Source organism: Kogia breviceps, chromosome 1 (assembly GCF_026419965.1).
Source record: "Kogia breviceps isolate mKogBre1 chromosome 1, mKogBre1 haplotype 1, whole genome shotgun sequence".
NCBI classification, from domain to species: domain Eukaryota; kingdom Metazoa; phylum Chordata; class Mammalia; order Artiodactyla; family Physeteridae; genus Kogia; species Kogia breviceps.
The window spans coordinates 22,737,326-22,753,261 of record NC_081310.1 but is presented as its reverse complement, the minus strand read 5'-3'; the positions used below and the strand labels follow the sequence as shown (position 1 = coordinate 22,753,261).

General features: G+C 38.6%; 1 protein-coding gene and 1 pseudogene across 1 annotated transcript in view; both read left to right on the top strand.

Moving 5' to 3' along the window:
- ACBD3 (acyl-CoA binding domain containing 3) overlaps positions 1-5,845 on the top strand; it is a 31,945-nt gene extending 26,100 nt beyond the window's left edge. Inside the window, exons 7-8 of the mRNA XM_059065753.2 lie at positions 379-663; positions 5,327-5,845. Of these exons, the coding sequence (XP_058921736.1) occupies positions 379-663; positions 5,327-5,538 (497 nt within the window). The 3' untranslated portion in view covers positions 5,539-5,845. The remainder of the gene's footprint in view (positions 1-378; positions 664-5,326) is intronic.
- LOC131751100 (uncharacterized) lies at positions 5,654-7,215 on the top strand (annotated as a pseudogene).
- The last annotated feature ends 8,721 nt before the right edge of the window (positions 7,216-15,936 follow it).

Sequence of the window (15,936 nt, the reverse complement as noted above, 5' to 3'; positions counted from 1 at the left end):
TTCACATCCAAAAATGAATTTATTTCAAGTCCAGATCTCTCTTCTTTGTTAGAATGTTTCCCTATCTCCAGCTAGGAAGTTTCCAAGGTCATTCTTCAATGCCCATATGCAATTAGTGTTGGAAAAAAATCCTTCTTAAGACTGTGGATTGCATTTGTTACTTAAAGTGGTATGATGACCTCTAAATACCTGTGGCGTTGTTAAATGTAGTAATTTGGGGGGAGACTTCCATGGGGAAGCTTTTAAAGTCCTCAATCTAAGGTAGACCAGATTGTACTTGGTGCCTTCATGTGGCTGAGCAGGTCGTCCTATGCAAATGTTGCCGCCTACTGGTGAAGGCTCATCCTCTTTAGCCTTTGTAATTCCTGTTGCCTTTAGAATCTCTTCCAGTAATAGCAGCTCCATCCATGTGGACACGACCCCAGATCAAAGACTTTAAAGAGAAGATTCGGCAGGATGCGGATTCTGTGATTACAGTGGGCCGAGGAGAAGTAGTCACTGTTCGAGTACCCACCCATGAAGAAGGATCATATCTCTTTTGGGAATTTGCTACAGACAATTATGACATTGGGTTTGGGGTGTATTTTGAATGGACAGACTCTCCAAACACTGCTGTCAGCGTGCATGTCAGTGAGTCCAGTGATGACGACGAGGAGGAAGAAGGTAGAGCCATTGGTCCATATTCAGTATCTGGGTTGTGTGTCAGCAAAAATGGTAGCAGTTCAGATGTCAGCCAGCCATATGCTTCCTAATTAACACTTCCTGGACGGGAATCAGTCGCTTCGTTAGTGGGACCTTGGGCTGAAAAGATTGTGAGAGAAGCTAGCCTCTTAAGGGACTGGGGCTTGAACGTGAATTTTTTTTAACACCAGGAAGGTCTGTTGGACAGTTTATTTTACCGCTTTCTGAATGCTGTTTTTTTTTTTTAATTTTTAATTAATTAATTAATTTATATTTATTTTTGGCTGTGTTGGGTCTTCATTTCTGTGCAAGAGCTTTCTCCAGTTGCGGCGAGCGGGGGCCACTCTTCATCGCGGTGCGTGGGCCTCTTACAGTCATGGCCTCTCCTGTTGTGGAGCACAGGCTCTAGACGCGCAGGCTCAGTAGTTGTGGCTCACGGGCTTAGTTGCTCCGCGGCATGTGGGATCTTCCCAGACCAGGGGTCGAACCTGTGTCCCCTGCATTGGCAGGCAGATTCTTAACCACTGCACCACCAGGGAAGCCCTGAATGCTGGTTTACTTCCAGCCTTGTGTGTTGAAAAGCCAAATGTGCAAGGCCATTTTGAAAAATTTCAAAAGAGCAAGCAAGAAATTCTGCCAACTCTGGAATTTATTAAATTCATATTTCTGATATCAGCTTTTTAGGTTATTATTCTAAGATTTATTTTCTCTAACTAGACAAAATAGAGTGTTTCCAATGACTGTCTAAACTATCTTGGTCTAGGAAGTAGGTTGTAAAATGTGTTGCTTACTAATTGAGAAGATGGTCTCTTCAGTTTTGTTACTATCCAGAAAAGTTAGAACGCAGGGCTTTTGTACGCACCTAGTAAGCACTTAAGTATTTGTTGACTTGACTGAGAGTAATATGGAAAGAGTGCCCTGACTGGGAGAATGGAAAAGCACCTTCAATTCTTGGCCCTAACTAACCTTTCAGGTGAATTGTAAACAAACTGCTTATTCTTGAAGAGTGTTGGTAATCACAGAGACTCCATTGGGATACGTTTAAAGAGGTAGTTGTTGGAAGGTGCATGGAGGGAGGCTAAAAGTTCAATCAGCTTTTGATATACAAGTTCAGTTACATCATCAAGACAGTCTAGGCCCTTTAGGGTCATGTACGGCAACACACACACGTGGACCAGTGTCATTTAGGAGCTACTTTGTCTTACATGGCATTTTGTTTTCAGCAAATCTTTATTTCTAAGTACCACCAGCAAGGTAAAGCATTGCCCATAAATACTACTAACAGAACCAGAAAGAAAAAAAATGTAAGAATGGGGAAAAAAAAGAAGAGGTAAGAGAGAGACCTGAGATTGCAGGGCAGGTGCCACTACCATTGTGTTAAGTGCCCCTCAGCAACATCAGGACCAGTAACTAAGCCATTTACTAGCCTTTCTGATGCACATGGGAACTCATTAAAATCAGATGGTTTGGGCCTCCCTGGTGGCACAGTGGTTGAGAGTCCCGCTGCTGATGCAGGGGACACGGGTTCGTGCCCTGGTCCTGGAGGATACCGCATGCCACGGAGTGGCTGGGCCCGTGAGCCATGGCCGCTGAGCCTGCGCATCCGGAGCCTGTGCTCCGCAGTGGGAGAGGCCACCGCAGTGAGAGACCTGCGTACTACCAAAAAAAAAAAAAAAAAAAAAAATCAGATGGTTTGCAAATATTTGGGAAGGGAAGTTTGTTTTTTTTTCTTTTTAAATTTAATTTTATTTATTTTTTATACAGCAGGCTCTTATTATCTATTTTATACATATTAGTGTATACCTGTCAAGGGAAGGGAAGTTTTTGTTGCATGTGCAAATTACTATACTTTGTGAATAGTAAGAGAGAATTCTCTGTTAAGAAATGGGCTGAGGTAATATATTTCTCCTGGCTTGTAAGCTAGGTAGCTTTTAAAGGAGATTACTTCCTAGTCTGAGCCCTCAGCTGATTATCATTTGGGGTTATTGCTGTTAGGAAGAGCACTGGTAAATATGGCTGGGGTCCAATGCCTGACTAGAGGTAAGACATCCTTGACCTTTGCTCTAATGTATGATAGCCCTCAAATGGAAAATGGCATTACCTATCCTTGTGCTGTTCGTAATCATAAAGTGATTTGCAACTAAAACTAACCCATTAAAACCTCTACATTCGGGCTTCCCTGGTGGCGCAGTGGTTGGGAGTCCGCCTGCTGACGCAGGGGACACGGGTTCATGCCCTGGTCCGGGAAGATCCCATCCGCGGCTGGGCCCGTGAGCCATGGCCGCTGAGCCTGCTGGTCCAGAGCCTGTGCTCCGCAACGGAAGAGGCCACAACAGTGAGAGGCCTGCGTACCGCAAAAAAAAAAAAAAAAAAAACCTCTACATTAACAGTAATGACAGTGAGGGGAGTTCCCTGGTGGCCTAGTGGTTAGGATTCCAGGCTTTCACTGCCATGGCCCGGGTTCAGTCCCTGGTCAGGGAACTGAGATCCTGCAAACTGTGTGGTATGGCCAAATAAAACAAAACAAAAAAATGCAACACTGAGGATTTATTGCTCCCTAGAATTCTTTCCTCAGAGTGAGCCTGTCTCCTTTTTGAAGATTTATCTCACAAGTGGCTTTTAGCCATATGCCTCCTTATGGAGGCTACTGTGCCACCATGTCTTATCCAAATTGTGTATTTTATTTTATGGGGAGTCCTTTTAGCTTGGTTTAAGATGGAAGAGGAGTCCAGTTTTTTTGTTTGTTGCTTTAGTTTTTCTCCATTAAGTCTTGAAAGATTGAAAGATAGAGGAGTTCGTTTTCTCTGAAGAAAACATAATGGTAATCCATCTTTCTGCTGTAAAACTTGATTGTTTCCAGGTCTCAAATCTTTGCTTAGATTGATGAAAGATGCATTGTTCATCTATCCTAGTAACCTTTAGTTTTATAGATTTTGAACAAAATTTGGATCTTGAATTAGTGGGGCCTGATAATCTGTTTCATGGATATTCTTATGGGCAATAGTATATAATTTGAATGGCTTGTATTTCTCATTTGCAAATGGAGGACATTTAATTTTCAAGTAGTATTGCTGTGATAAAGCAAATCTGATTTGGGCCCGTTTATAAGAGTGTCATCTACTTTTTTAAAATAAACGTTTCATTTTAGAATAGGTTCAGATTTACAGAAGCATTGGAAAGATAATACAAAGAGTTCCTGTATACCCGACAACCCAGTTTCCCCTATTATTAACATCTTGCATTGTACTGTGGTATGTTCATCATAGCTCATGGACCAATATTGATACATTATTAACTGAAGTCCATATTTATTCAGATTTCCTTAATTTTTCCTAATGTTCCAGGATCCCATCCAGGATGCCACATTACAGCTATCACGTCTCCTTAAGCTCCTCTAGACTGTGAGAGTTTCTTAGACCTTCCTGGTTTAAATTCCTAATAGTGGCCCATTGACAGTCGTCACATAATTGACTCATGTCTCTGTAATTCATTCTGCCATGTTGTAAACCTGAAAGTCTTTTAAAATCTCTGCTGAGTATTCCCTTGATCTATTTTCCTTGAGGCTGTTTATATTTAATATGTTAAACTGAGACTTTTAAACTGGTTCATAGTTCTCATTCCTATAGGTTTATTTTCTTTTTTTTTTTAAGATGTTGGGTGTTGGAGTTTATTAAGTTATTTATTTATTTTTGCTGTGTTGGGTCTTTGTTTCTGTGCGAGGGCTTTCTCTAGTTGTGGCAAGCGGGGGCCACTCTTCATCACGGTACGTGGGCCTCTCACTGTCGCAGCCTCTCTTGTTGCACAGCACAGGCTCCAGATGCACAGGCTCAGTAGTTGTGGCTCACGGGCCTAGTTGCTCCGCCGCATGTGGGATCCTCCCAGACCAGGGCTCGAATCCGTGTCCCCTGTATTAGCAGGCAGATTCTCAACCACTGTGCCCACCAGGGAAGCCCTCCTATAGGTTTCTATAGGTTTTTTTTTTTCCCTAACCTCATATCATTACAGTTCAGAAAACTATTAACTGGGGCAAACCTAGAATCGAAGCTTATTTTTTGCCAGCGAGATCATCCCTGGGTTTCACAGGCCTAGTGAAAATAATTGAATTTTCAGAGTGTCTGTGAATGTCTCCCTCTCTAGTGTGGCTTTCTCATTTTACTCTTTATATTTCAGATAAATAGAAAATAATAGTCCTCATAAGCTCCCCTCCCACCTTCCTAAAACAAGAGAGGACTTTCATGTTGTTGAGAAGAGGAGGATCAGAGTAACATTTTCCCTGGTCTCACTCAGATCAGTGAGATTCCACCTGTTGGGAGGAATTAGGAATTGAGTGGATGTGGAAGGGAAAAAGTGGGGCTCAGAAATAGGAGCAATGGTCTGTGAGTACAGAGAGGGAGAGAGGATGCTGACTGCTGCTGCCACCAGGTGTTTGCCACTGGGCTCTCAGGGCCCCGACAGTGCTTGGTAGATAGCAGCTGCTCAGGTATAGAAGGAATCAACACGTGTTTGCCTGCACAAAGTTGTAGAATGGATTGAGAGAACTCCTAATGAGCAATTTCTCAATGAAAGGATGGAGTTTAAGATGCCGGAGGTAAATGTGGTTTTCCTGGATCTGTTCACACTGACGTGTCTCCGTGCTTTCTCACAGAAAACATCAGTTCTGAAGAGAAAGCCAAAAAGAATGCCAACAAGCCTCTACTGGACGAGATTGTGCCTGTGTACCGACGGGACTGTCATGAAGAGGTGTATGCTGGCAGCCACCAATATCCAGGGAGAGGAGTCTACCTCCTCAAGTTTGACAACTCCTACTCTTTGTGGAGGTCAAAATCGGTCTACTACAGAGTCTATTATACTAGATAAAGATGTTACAGAGTCTGGAGTCTAGGGTTGCACAGAAGATGGCATTTAATTTGGAAACACCTTTTGACTTTTGTGGAGCATTGCAGTCTGTGTTTACCCTATTGATTTCGGTCTGATGGTTTGTGACTCTTCTTAGGAATCAGGATTTCCTTGAAACTCTTGAGCATTAGTACTTTGGGGTTAAAGGGACTCCTCAGACTCATCCAGCCCTTTGGTGCTGACCAGCAGAGTCACAAGTGGATGCTAACGTTACATGAGCTACATGTTAAATTTTTAAAGTCTCCGAAATAAAACAGCTCAACATTGACCCCACCTGGCTGATGGTTAGTGCATTGCTGCCTGCTCTATCTGTGTTTTATGAGAGCACTTAGTTCCTTAACAGTGCCCTCTGAGTTGAAATCCTGTGTTAATAGTCTACCTGAGGTACATCCGACTTTGATCGAAGGTCACCATTTATAAAACTTAAAAACTTAAGACCTCACGGATTATAATAGAAAAAGAAATTGCGTCAACTTGATCTTGTTCTGAGTGACCCAGATTGTTTTTGCTTTGGGTGCATCTGTTTAGTTCGGAGTTATATTACAGATAATTATTTTCTGAATAATCTTAATATAGAATGTTCAAACCTGATTGATAATTGAAGTATCAAGATACATAGAACACTTCAAACATCCATCTTAGCAAGCCTCCGCAAACTCGTGGCCCTTTTCTCTTCATCTGGTATTCATAACTACCAGTAGCAATGCAAAATTAATTCATTTTTGCCTTGATTTGGCTTTATAGAGCATCTCAAATTGAAACTGTTTTCTACACAAGCATATAGTTAGGGATTTTGTAAACTTAAAATGACACCTACTGAATTAAAATATATAAAATCATTTAACTATAACTCAGTGTATGGGGAATAACATTGCACTAATATGGAAATCACTGCCAGAGATAGTCCATTTTCTTTTGATTTGATACTACTTAGGCATACACCCTACATGATTCCAGTTGGGAATTATGAGAAAGAGTTGGAAATGCGAATGCCTGTACTTAAATTTTTTTATAGCTTTAATATGTATTATGTCTTCATTGATGGAAAGAGGTACATCTTTGTTTTCTTTACTGAAAACAAATATGGATTAATTGCCTCAAATTTGTATAAGTGATTGACTCGTCTGGAGATTCTTGTTTTCAGAAGGGAGGGTGGTATTGATAGAAAAATCACAAAGATGGCAATATACACATGATGCTGTTATTGTATGTTGTTACTGAGATACTTAGATTTTTAAAATTTCAAATCACAAATCACTTGTAGGAGGGTTTCCATTGATTAGCTGCAGTGTATACAATTCACTACATATGGGGCTGTTTGTTTTTTGTGTGCTGCATTTCTTTCTATTTTTCAATACCTGGTTTTGTACATATCTAACTCTGTTCTCTTTTGGTTGTTCAGAAACTGGATTATTTTCTCCTAAGCAATGCTTAATGTGTGTTTTTAAATTTTGATTTCAGTAGTCCCGGCTTATGGATGTCCGTACTGTTACACCAGAAGGTTTGTCACGCTGCCCGTCAGCCCTCATGTGGACATGGTATAGAAACCTTGGGGTTAGGCATTTCCTGGCTTTTTTTTAAATGAGAAAACACTGTATTTAAAATGTAAAATAAACTTTTAAAAAGCAGGCACTAATATATATTTCTTCCAGCCTTTGATTACAGATTTTTCCTTGCACATGTTAAGATGAATTATCCTCCAAAAATATTGTTCTTGGGAGCAGTGTATGTTACTTGACATAGCGGCAATTCCTGTCACATGTTCATGTCAGAACATTTTTGGTTTTAAACTTTTTTATTGCCTTTGGCTGTTGATTAGTATATTACAAGTGCGATTTCAAAAAGATCTTGAAAATAATATATTTAATCAATTAAAATGTTTATCTGTATCTTGTTGATGTTTCATTAATATAGTTACTCTTTGAAGCATTAGTTCTGTATTTCATCATTTGGGTAGGACAAGAAATGTTTTAAATGATCTTTTCTGTTTTAGAAAGTTAAACAACAACAAACTATTTCTGGCTAATTATTTCGTTTCTGCTGTGAATTACCCTAGTTTGTTAAAATAGGTTAACAGTTTTTCAGACTTCTTGATGGAAGGGAAAGCGCTGACTTTTCTTATTGACAGTGACATTATAAAAGTATTTCCCCTTCCAAACCATTTGTGTACCATGTTCCTTGAAGATGGAATATGCTACTTTAAAATATCTCCTGAGGTGTGGCGCCTGGGAAGCAGCAATGAGAGGCATGCCCCAGTCAGTGTGATGTGGAATGCCACAAACTATTCTAAAAATGACCCCACTGAAATGCACGGTCACTTGGACATTAATTTTTTTCCCCCTTTGGAAATTTGGAGAGGCTAGATGATGTTACCATCTTTTTTTTTTTTTTTTCTCCTTTCTGTGTAGTTTGTTGCTACCATGAAGGCAGATCATGGAACAGTTAAGGAGAGTTGTTGATGTGTGAGCACATCTTAGAAACCATGCTACCGAGTCTTGACCATCTGTTTTATGGAAGAGAAGAAACAATTAGTTCAAAATAGCAAATGATTGCTAATAATTCCTTGGGACTTAGAGTGCAGTAGTCTATAGCCAAAGCCATCTTTGTTTGTGTCCCCAGCTTCTTCTCAGTTGAGCACTTCTGTCAGCAACCTAAAAATGTATGCATGTATTCTTGGGGTAGCACAAATCCTAATTTCATTTCCATTCACTAACTTTTCAAAATGTGTATGAATCAATATTGGACTTTTATCTCCATACATTTGCGTAGGGTTCCTCAACTTTCTTAATGAAAGTTTTTTAAGACCAAGTTGATTATTGTCCTTTCAACACCCTTATTTTGAGTTTATTACATTTTTTCAGTTGCTTATTATATTGCTTGATTTGTTTTGTAATTAGAGATGTAAGCACTAGCTCTATTTTTATTAGTTGACATGTCACTTGTAAGTTGCAAATTGATTAGGGTACTTAATTTAGTACAGAAAACTAAGTGGCTGACTTTTTCAGAACTGACATTGGCATTTGGATTTGGAAGTGCAGTCCAAACATGGGGTAAACGTGTAAACTGAGCAGTTAACTCATCTGTGTTGAAAGCTTGTGTGTGGTTGCTTAGTTCAACCCTACGGTGAACTGGTGATTTGCAAGTCTATCTCTGAAAAGAGCAAGTACAAATTTGATTACAAGTGCCGATTTTTTTTAACCTTTCTTTATGGCATATCTGTACAATTATAACAATTTTTACCCTTTTCTAAGATCATTCATTTAAATATATCCAGCTTGAAGATAACATAACTTTGGGGGGGGCATGGCAAAATGCAGAAATATAAACATGTTTTTCAAAAGGTCTACATTTTGCTACTTAAAATTTCAGGTTGCGTTTTGGAGAACATTTCCTGTTAGTAGGTATGGGTCTACTGTGTTCTTTCAATCTGCTCTATGTTCTTCTGTGGAGTGGCTCTTTGGCTGTTTTTTGTTAGTGAGTGTTTTTGGTTGCTTCTGATTTTTTTCTTATAAATGGTGTTCCAGTGAACACTCTTTTATATGTCTCTGCATATGTGCATGACTTTTTCAAGAGTAATACCAAGTAGTGGAATAGTGGAATTGCTGGATAAGTTCTGTGCTTTTTTTTTTTTTTTTTTTTTTTTTTCACCGCATTGCGTGGCATGAAGGATCTTAGTTCCCCAATTGAACCTGCGCCCCCTGTATTGAAAGCACAGAGTTTTAACTACTGGACTGCCAGGGAAGTCCAGTTCTGTGCATTTTAAATTTTAATTGTCCTCCAAAGTAGCTGAACTAATTTTCCCTCTAATGCACTATGGTGGGCAGCGTCTGAGAATACTGTTTTTTTCTCTTTTAACACTTGATATTATCAGACTTAAGTTTTGGTTAATCTGATGGGTGAAAAATGGAATTTCATTTTGTGTGTTTCTCTGATAACCAGTAAGATTAAGCATCCATTTTTATTGTTATATGTATTTCTTCTATAAATTGCCTGTTTATGTCCTTTACCTATTTTCAGCTGGGTAATTTTATATTGATTTATTAGCATTTAAAAAAATAGTTCGTATACTAATCATACATTATATATAAGTATTTTCTCCCAGTTTATTGCTAGTCTGTTAATTTTGTTTATGGTGTTTTTGGTGTGTGTATATGTCTGTTTGGTCATAGAAGTTATAAACTGTGTTGTCAGTTTTATTCAGTTTTTTTCTTTATGGCTTTTGCTTATTTCCATATATATATATGAGTTTGTCTGTGAACTTTGTTCCATTTATCTGTTTGACCATGTATGTGCTAATACTACACTTTGAATACCTGTAGGTTTAAAATATATTTTGATACAAAGGCGAATCTCCTCTGTTCTTTTGATACTTTTTCTTGGCTATTTTTGCACCTTTCTTCCATATGAATTTAATCATTAGGGTGTCATATTGATATTTCATGAAAAATCTTGGGATTTACATTACAATACTGTGTTGAATTTCTAGATGAATTGGTAGAGATTCAGCCACTGATTTTTAGTGTCATTTAGATTGCCTTTCTAAAGAAAGATGGATAGTTCTTTGTTCTTAAATGGTAGTTTCAGTAGAAGAAATGGAAAATACAACCCTTAAGTGGTCTTTCCTGCCATAATTAATTAGAATACTGGCTAATCTGGGACAACAGAGACTCAAAAATAAAGTAGTTCAGATAGGATAGTTGTTGTCTCATACAGGCCAAAGGAGGCGAGTGTTGCAGGGCAGGTGGGCTGCAGTACTTGATGAAGTGATTGAGAGCCCCAGATTCTTAAAATGTTACTGGCTCCACCATCCTGGGGGATATTGTTTCTGTGTGCATGGTTAGACTCAGGCTTGCTGGGATTACATTCCTGATTCAGCTAGGGTCGGGGGAGGGGTTCATGACTAGTTTTAAAGAGAAAACCCCTATTTCTTTTCATTTTCCATTAGCAAGTACTTAAGTTACATGGCCATTTCTAGCTGGGCAGTCTTGTACACAGCCAAAACTTGGAACTTGGAGAGGGGTGAGTATGTTTATTATGAAAAGGAAATGGATTCTAGTGGCCAGTGAGCAGACTTGGATTTATCAAGTGAGGTTTTTTTTTAACAGTATTTTATTTTTTTTAATTAATTTATTTTATTTTTGGCTACATTGGGTCTTTGTTGCTGCTACATTGGGACTTTGTTGTTGAAGCCCGGTGCACGGGCTTCTCACTGCAGTGGCTTCTCTCATTGTGGAGCACGGGCTCTAGGCGCGAAGGCTTCAGTAGTTGTGTTGTGCGGGCTCAGTAGTTGTGGCGCACAGGCTTAGTTGTTCTGCGGCATGTGCGATCTTCCTGGAACAGGGATTGAACCCGTGTCCCCTGCATTGGCAGGTGGATTCTTAACCAGTGTGCCACCAGGGAAGTCCCCAAGTGAGTTTTAAAATATATAACTTTCATTGATTTTTTTTTTCCATTATAAAAGCCATACCCATTTACTATAGAAGATTTAGACAGTATACATAGGTGAAAAGAATAAAATTATAAACCTACCACTAGGAGATAATAGTTATCATTTGGGAATTTTCCTTCTGATCTTTCTTTCTAATTTTCAATTATGATATAATTCTAGTGTACATTAAAGTATAGAGCATAACATGACTACTCATGTACCCAACACCCCCTTTGGTCATATTTGCCATTTTGCCTTATTTGCTTCAGATCTTGTCTAATTAAATAAAACATTAATGAGAGTTTGAGCCTTCTCTACCTTTCCCTGATTACCAATCCTCTTTCTTCCTCCCAAAGATAATAATTATTCTGATTTTTATGTTTATCATTCCATATGCCTTTAAAAAAATTTTTATTTATTTTTGGTTGCATTGGGTCTTCGTTGCTGCGTGCGGGCTTTCTCTAGTTGCGGCGAGCAGGGGCTGCTCTTCATTGTGGTGCACAGGCTTCTCATTGTGGTAGCTTCTCTTGTTGTGGACCACGGTCTCTAGGCATGCGGGCTTCAGTAGTTGTGGCATGCGGGCTCAGTAGTTGTGGCTTGCGGGCTCTAGAGCACAGGCTCAGTAGTTGTGGCGCACGGGCTTAGTTGCTCCGCGGCATGTGGGATCTTCCCAGACCAGGGCTCGAACCTGTGTCCTCTGCATTGGCAGGCCACTGTGCCACGAGGGAAATCCCCTGTATGCCTTTTATAATAATGTATGTTGCCAAAAAAGTTTGATTGCCAGAATAGTACAGTTTTACAGAATGCTTTTGAATTTTATATAAAATGATATCATTTGATAGTTTGTTTTTTCTGACCTGCATTGTTTTTAGTGATTAGCTTCATATAGCTCTACGCTTAGAGTGGTCCATCATGTGGATACTATATAACGCCATGGAGTCATTCTCCTGCTGTTGGATGTTCAGGGTTTTTTCGGGTTTCCACTATTATAAATATTCTTATACATGTCTACTTATGCTCATGTACAAGAGTTTCTCTAGTGTATATATCAAGAAATAGAATTAAGTCATAAGCTACGTGGATCTTCAACTATTCTGGATAATGCAGAATTACTCTTCAAATGATTGTGCCCATTTAAACTCCCAAAAGCAATATTCAGGGGTGCTTGTGTTCCACATCTTTACTGACAGTTGTCAGATTTTGTATTTACCAACTGAATGGATATAAAACAAAATGTCATGTGTGGTTTAATTGCCCGTCCTTAATAACCAGTGAGGATAAGCATTTCTTCATGTTACTGGCCTTTTGTGAAGTGCATATTTATATCCTTTATCCATTCTCTTGTGTTTTTTCTTGATTTGTGAGAGTACTTTAAATATTCTGGATCCTACAATTTATTTTTGGTCATGTGCATCACAAATAACTGGTGTGACACTTCAGGTTGTCTTTTTACTTTATAATGTCTTTTACTATTCAGAAGTTTTTACTTTAAATTTATTAAACTTTCATGGTTTGTGTTTTCCATATTTAAGAAGTTTTCCTCAGCCCTGAGGATATATTCTCTTCTGTACTTTAAAATGTACTTTAAAATGTGTTTTGCATTTAGGTCTCAAGTACACGTTAAATTTTATTTTGTGAAGTAGGAGTTATTAACTTATTTTTCTAGAGGGATAACTAAAATTATTCCACTGTCATTCATAAACAAGTTACCCTGTGTGTATTTTTATATTTATTATTTATGAGTCTGATATATACAGAAAATATATATATATTCATACTATATATGTACAACAGCTTATATAAAAATTAGCTCCTCACCCTGTCCCCAGCCACCCAAGGATTCAAACTTTGCTCCCTGAAGGCAACCAGTATTACCAGTTTCATGTGTATTATGCATATCCAAGTAAATAAGTACATATTTATAAATTCTCCCCTACTGTATATACTCTACAACTTTTTTTTTTTTTTTTTTGCGGTATGCGGACCTCTCACTGTTGTGGCCTCTCCCATTGCGGAGCACAGGCTCCGGACGCGCAGGCCTATTGGCCATGGCTCACGGGCTTAGTTGCTCCACGGCATGTGGGATCTTCCCGGACCAGGGCACGAACCCGTGTCTCCTGCATCTGCAGGCGGATTCTCAGCCACTGCGCCACCAGGGAAGCCCAAAAACTTACTTTTGTAATCTTATATCAATACATAATAGCTTTTTTTTTTAAGACTCAGAATATTTATCTTTTGCCTATTATTATTTTTTAAAATTTTATTTATTGATTTTTGGCTGCGTTGGGTCTTCGTTGTTGTGCACGGACTTTCTCTGGTTGCAGCAGGCAGGGGCTACTCTTTGTTGCAGCGCGCGGGCTTCTCATTGCAGTGGCTTCTCTTGTTGCAGAGCATGGGCTTTAGGTGCGTGGGCTTCAGTAGTTGTGGCACGCGCGCTCAGCAGTTGTGGCTCACGGGCTCTAGAGCGCAGGCTCAGCGGTTGTGGTGCACGGGCTTAGTTGCTCCACGGTATGTAGGATCTTCCTGGACCAGGGATCGAACCCGTGTCCCCTCCATTGGCAGGTGGATTCTTAATCACTATGCCACCAGGGAAGCCCCCATTCTTTTTTATAAATATATATGTCGTTGGATAGACCAATGCATCTTTTTCTCTTTTTATTAGATGAAAATCACATAACATACAATTAATCATTATAAAGTGTACAATTCAGTGACATTTAGTGCATTCACAGTGTGTAACCACCGCCTCTAAAATTTTTTCATCTGCCCAGCAGAACACGCATACCCATTAAAAAAATCACACCATTTCCTGCTCCTCCCATCCCTTGGTAACTGCTAATCTGTCTTCTGACTCTTTGGATTTGCCTATTCTGGATATTTCATATATAAGGAATCATATAATATGTGACAGTTTGTGTTTTTCTTCTTCCGCTTAGCATAATGTTTTCAAGGTTCATCCAAGTTGTTGCATGTTATCAGTACTTCATTGCTTTTTATGGCTGAATGATAATCCATTCTTTGGCTAGACCACAGTTTGTTTATCTGTTCATTTGTTGTTGATGGACATTTGGGTTGTTTCTACATTTTGGCTGTTGTGAATAGTGTTGTTATGAACATTTGTGAACAAATATTTGTTTGCATACTTGTTCTTGGTTCTTTTGGGTGTATATCTAGGAGAAGAATGGTTGTGTCATATGATAATTCTATGTTTAACTTCTCGAGGAACTGCCAAATCGTTCCCTGCAGCGGCTGCACCATTTTACATTCCCATTGACCACAAATGAGAGTTCCTATTTCTCCACACCCTCTCCAACACTTGTTGTTTTCTGTTTGGGGTTTTTTTTTCTGGCCTCATAGTGTATGTGAAGTGGTATCTCATTGTGGTTTAGATTTGCATTCCCTTAACAACCAGTGATGTTGGTTATCTCTTCATGTGCTTGTTGGCCATTTCTGTATCTTCTTTGGAGAGATGTCTATTCAAGTCCATCGCCCATTTTTAAATTGGGTCATTTGTCTTTTTGTTGTTGAGTTGTAAGAGTTTGTTATGTATTCTGAATATTAAACCCTTATTAGATTTGTAAATATTTTTTCCCATTCTCTAAATTGTCTTTTCACATTGTTGATAAGGTCCCTTGGATACACAAAAGTCTTTCATTTTTATGAAGTCCAGTTTATCTTATTTTTTCTTTTGTTGCTTGTGCTTTTGGTGTCAAATCTAAGAATCTACTACCAAATCCGAGGTCATGAAGATTTACCTGTATGTTTGCTTCTAATAGTTTGATAGTTTTAGGTCTTACATTTGGGTTATTGATCCATTTTGAGTTAAGTTTTGTATATGAAGTGAGGTGGAGTTCCAGCTTCATTCTTTGGCACATGGTTATCCAGTTGTCCCAGCACCATTTGTTGAAGAGACTGTTCTTCATTGAATGGTCTTGGAATGCTCCTTGAAAATCAGTTGGAATCCTTGTTGAAAATCCTTGTTGAAACCATACATGTTTCAGTTTATTTTTGGCCTATCAATAAATGGATTGTACAACTTCAGTAATAAAGGATATCTAGGTTTCCAATCTTTGCCATTAGAATTTTGCAGTAAATGATCATGTACCTATATCATTTTGCATATGTATCTCAGGATAATTTCATTTGTTTCTTAAATACATCTTTAAATCTCTGATACTTTTTTGGTGCTATTGTAGATTATCTTTTTTTATCTTTGTCGTTTTTTAAATATCAAGTTTATATTGAGGCTTATTGAGGTATAAATTAAAGGCAGTAAAATGCACCCTTTTGAGTTGTATTGTTAGGTGTCACGATGCCAAATTTTTTTACCTTGTCCCATTGGAGTCAGTCCCCTTTCGCTGCCTCCTGGCAACCACTGGTCTGATTTCTGACCCTGTAGATTTGCCTTTGCCAGAATGTCATATAAATGTAAACAAGTGGAGCTTTTTGTGTCTGGATGTTTTTATTAAACATAATGCATTTGAGACTCATCCTTGTAGATATATAAATCTATTTCATTGCTGAGAAGTATTCTGTTGTATACCATAGAAGTATTCTATTGTTTATCCATTCATCTGTTAGTGATATTTGGGTTTTTCTAATTTTTGGTAATTAGGAATAAAGCTGCTGTAAACATTCATGTATAGGTAACTGTGTGGATATATGTTCTCATTATTCATGGATTAATATCTAGGTGTGGGTTTGCTAAGTTGTTTAGTAAGTATATGTTTAATTTTTTTTTAAACAAACTGCCAAACTGCTTTCCAAAGTAGCTCTGCCATTTTGCATTCCCACCAACACAGTTCTGTCTAGTTACTTCATATCCTAACCAGCACTTTGTATGTCATTTAAAAATTTTTAGCCATTTAATAGGTACAAGTATCTCGTTGTGATTTTCATTTGTAGTTCACTAAGGACTAGACGTTGAGCAT